Source organism: Meriones unguiculatus, chromosome 8, assembly GCF_030254825.1.
Source record: "Meriones unguiculatus strain TT.TT164.6M chromosome 8, Bangor_MerUng_6.1, whole genome shotgun sequence".
Classification (NCBI taxonomy): domain Eukaryota; kingdom Metazoa; phylum Chordata; class Mammalia; order Rodentia; family Muridae; genus Meriones; species Meriones unguiculatus.
In genome coordinates, this window is record NC_083356.1 from 108032747 (window position 1) to 108034623 (window position 1877).

At 37.8% G+C, this 1877-nt stretch overlaps 1 protein-coding gene across 1 annotated transcript; it reads left to right on the forward strand.

Moving 5' to 3' along the window:
• The first annotated feature begins 517 nt into the window (after positions 1-517).
• Positions 518-1465, forward strand: LOC110544314 (olfactory receptor 8J3-like). Its single transcript, XM_021630352.1, has one exon. The coding sequence runs from the start codon at positions 518-520 to the stop codon at positions 1463-1465; it is 948 nt and encodes a 315-aa protein (XP_021486027.1).
• The last annotated feature ends 412 nt before the right edge of the window (positions 1466-1877 follow it).

Consider the following 1877-nt stretch of genomic DNA (forward strand, 5'->3'; position numbering starts at 1 on the left):
GTTCATTTTACAAATTTTGTTTAATGGCCTGTACTTGGAACATCAGATTCTTGAGGAAAGACAAGTGATTTATGTGAGGCTTCAAAACTTTTGATCCCACAGAAAAAACTCTGATGAATAGTTAACAAATAAATAACAGAATTGGCATAAAGAAACTGAAGAGACAGTGATGTCTGTTGTCAGAGACAAAGGTATCAGCTGCCCTATAATGTTAGAATTCACTTGGGTTTTATATAACTGATTTTGTTTTTTACATGGTAGGTTTTTTTGTTTTGTTTTGTTTTCTTTTCTTTTCCAGTTGCAGTTTAGGTGTTTACTTGTTTTTTGTTTGTTTGTTTCCTGTCAATTTTAGAAAAAGAGAACATATCAACAGCACTTAGATTTTATTGGGTGCATTTGAAAGATGGTCCAATAGCAGTTGTTAGGAAAAACAGTAATGGCAATGGTAGAAAACATTTACTTAGCTTCATATGCCATTTTTTTTTCATTTCCAAACAGATGACCTGACAACTTTTACATGGCTTCTAGAAATTTATCTCACGTTACTGAATTCATTCTTGTTGGTGTTTCAGACCTTCCAGAGTTTCAGGTACCACTGTTCTTTGTCTTCCTGGTCATCTACTTGCTGACAGCAGCAGGGAACCTGGGCATCATCACCCTCACTTTGGTGGACTCACGACTACAAACTCCCATGTACTTCTTCCTCAGACACCTGGCAGTCATCAACTTTGGAAACTCCACTGTCATTGCTCCTAAAATGCTGGTAAATTTTTTGGTCATTGAGAAAACCACCTTCTACTATGAATGTGCCACCCAGCTGGGAGGATTCCTGGTTTTCATTGTAGCAGAGATCTTCATGCTGGCTGTGATGGCCTATGACCGCTATGTGGCCATCTGCAACCCCCTTCTCTACATGGTTGTGGTGTCCCGGCGTGTCTGCCTTCTGCTGGTGTCCCTCACATACTTCTATGGCTTTTGCACTGCCATTCTTGTTTCATCTTGTGTATTCTCTGTGTCTTATTGCTCCTCTAAGAAAATCAACCATTTTTATTGTGATAATGTCCCTCTCTTAGCACTGTCCTGTTCGGACACTTACCTTCCAGAAACTGTAGTCTTTATATCTGCAGCTACAAACTTGTTTTTTTCCATGAGTATAGTGCTAGTGTCTTATTTCAACATTGTGTTGTCTATCCTAAAGATCCGCTCATCAGAAGGAAGGAAAAAGGCCTTTTCCACCTGTGCTTCCCACATGGTGGCTGTCGCTGTGTTCTATGGAACATTGTTGTTTATGTATTTGCAGCCTCAAACTAACCACTCACTAGATACTGATAAAATGGCCTCTGTGTTTTATACATTGGTGATTCCAATGTTGAACCCCATGATCTACAGCCTGAGGAACAAGGATGTGAAGGCTGCTTTAAAGAGATTCATCACAAATCCATGTGATTCTTTCAAATCAATGTAACTTCAAGACTTGATTAATAAAGACATGCTTATGATCACCCCCATCTTGTAACGAAGAGTTAGATGGCTGACATAACAGTTTTGAAGCTAATCCTAGGCAACAAAAGGAGCCAGGATTGAAGCAGAAACGAGTTTCAAAATAAACTGAAGCTCTCCTGGTCTTAATAGTAACTTACACACATGCCCCTGACTAACTGCCCAGCAGCAATCTGATAGATAATTTGGAATGAATGTTTCAAAGAAACATTCAAAGAACACAAAGTTGGATTTTTATTTTTTATTTATTCTTTGATAATATACACTGTGTTTAGATTATATTTACTGTTTTCCCTAAGAATTGCTATTGGACCATGTTTCAAATGCACTTAAATTTCATTTTCCTCTTTCAATTAATTAATGTTTATAACCCACTA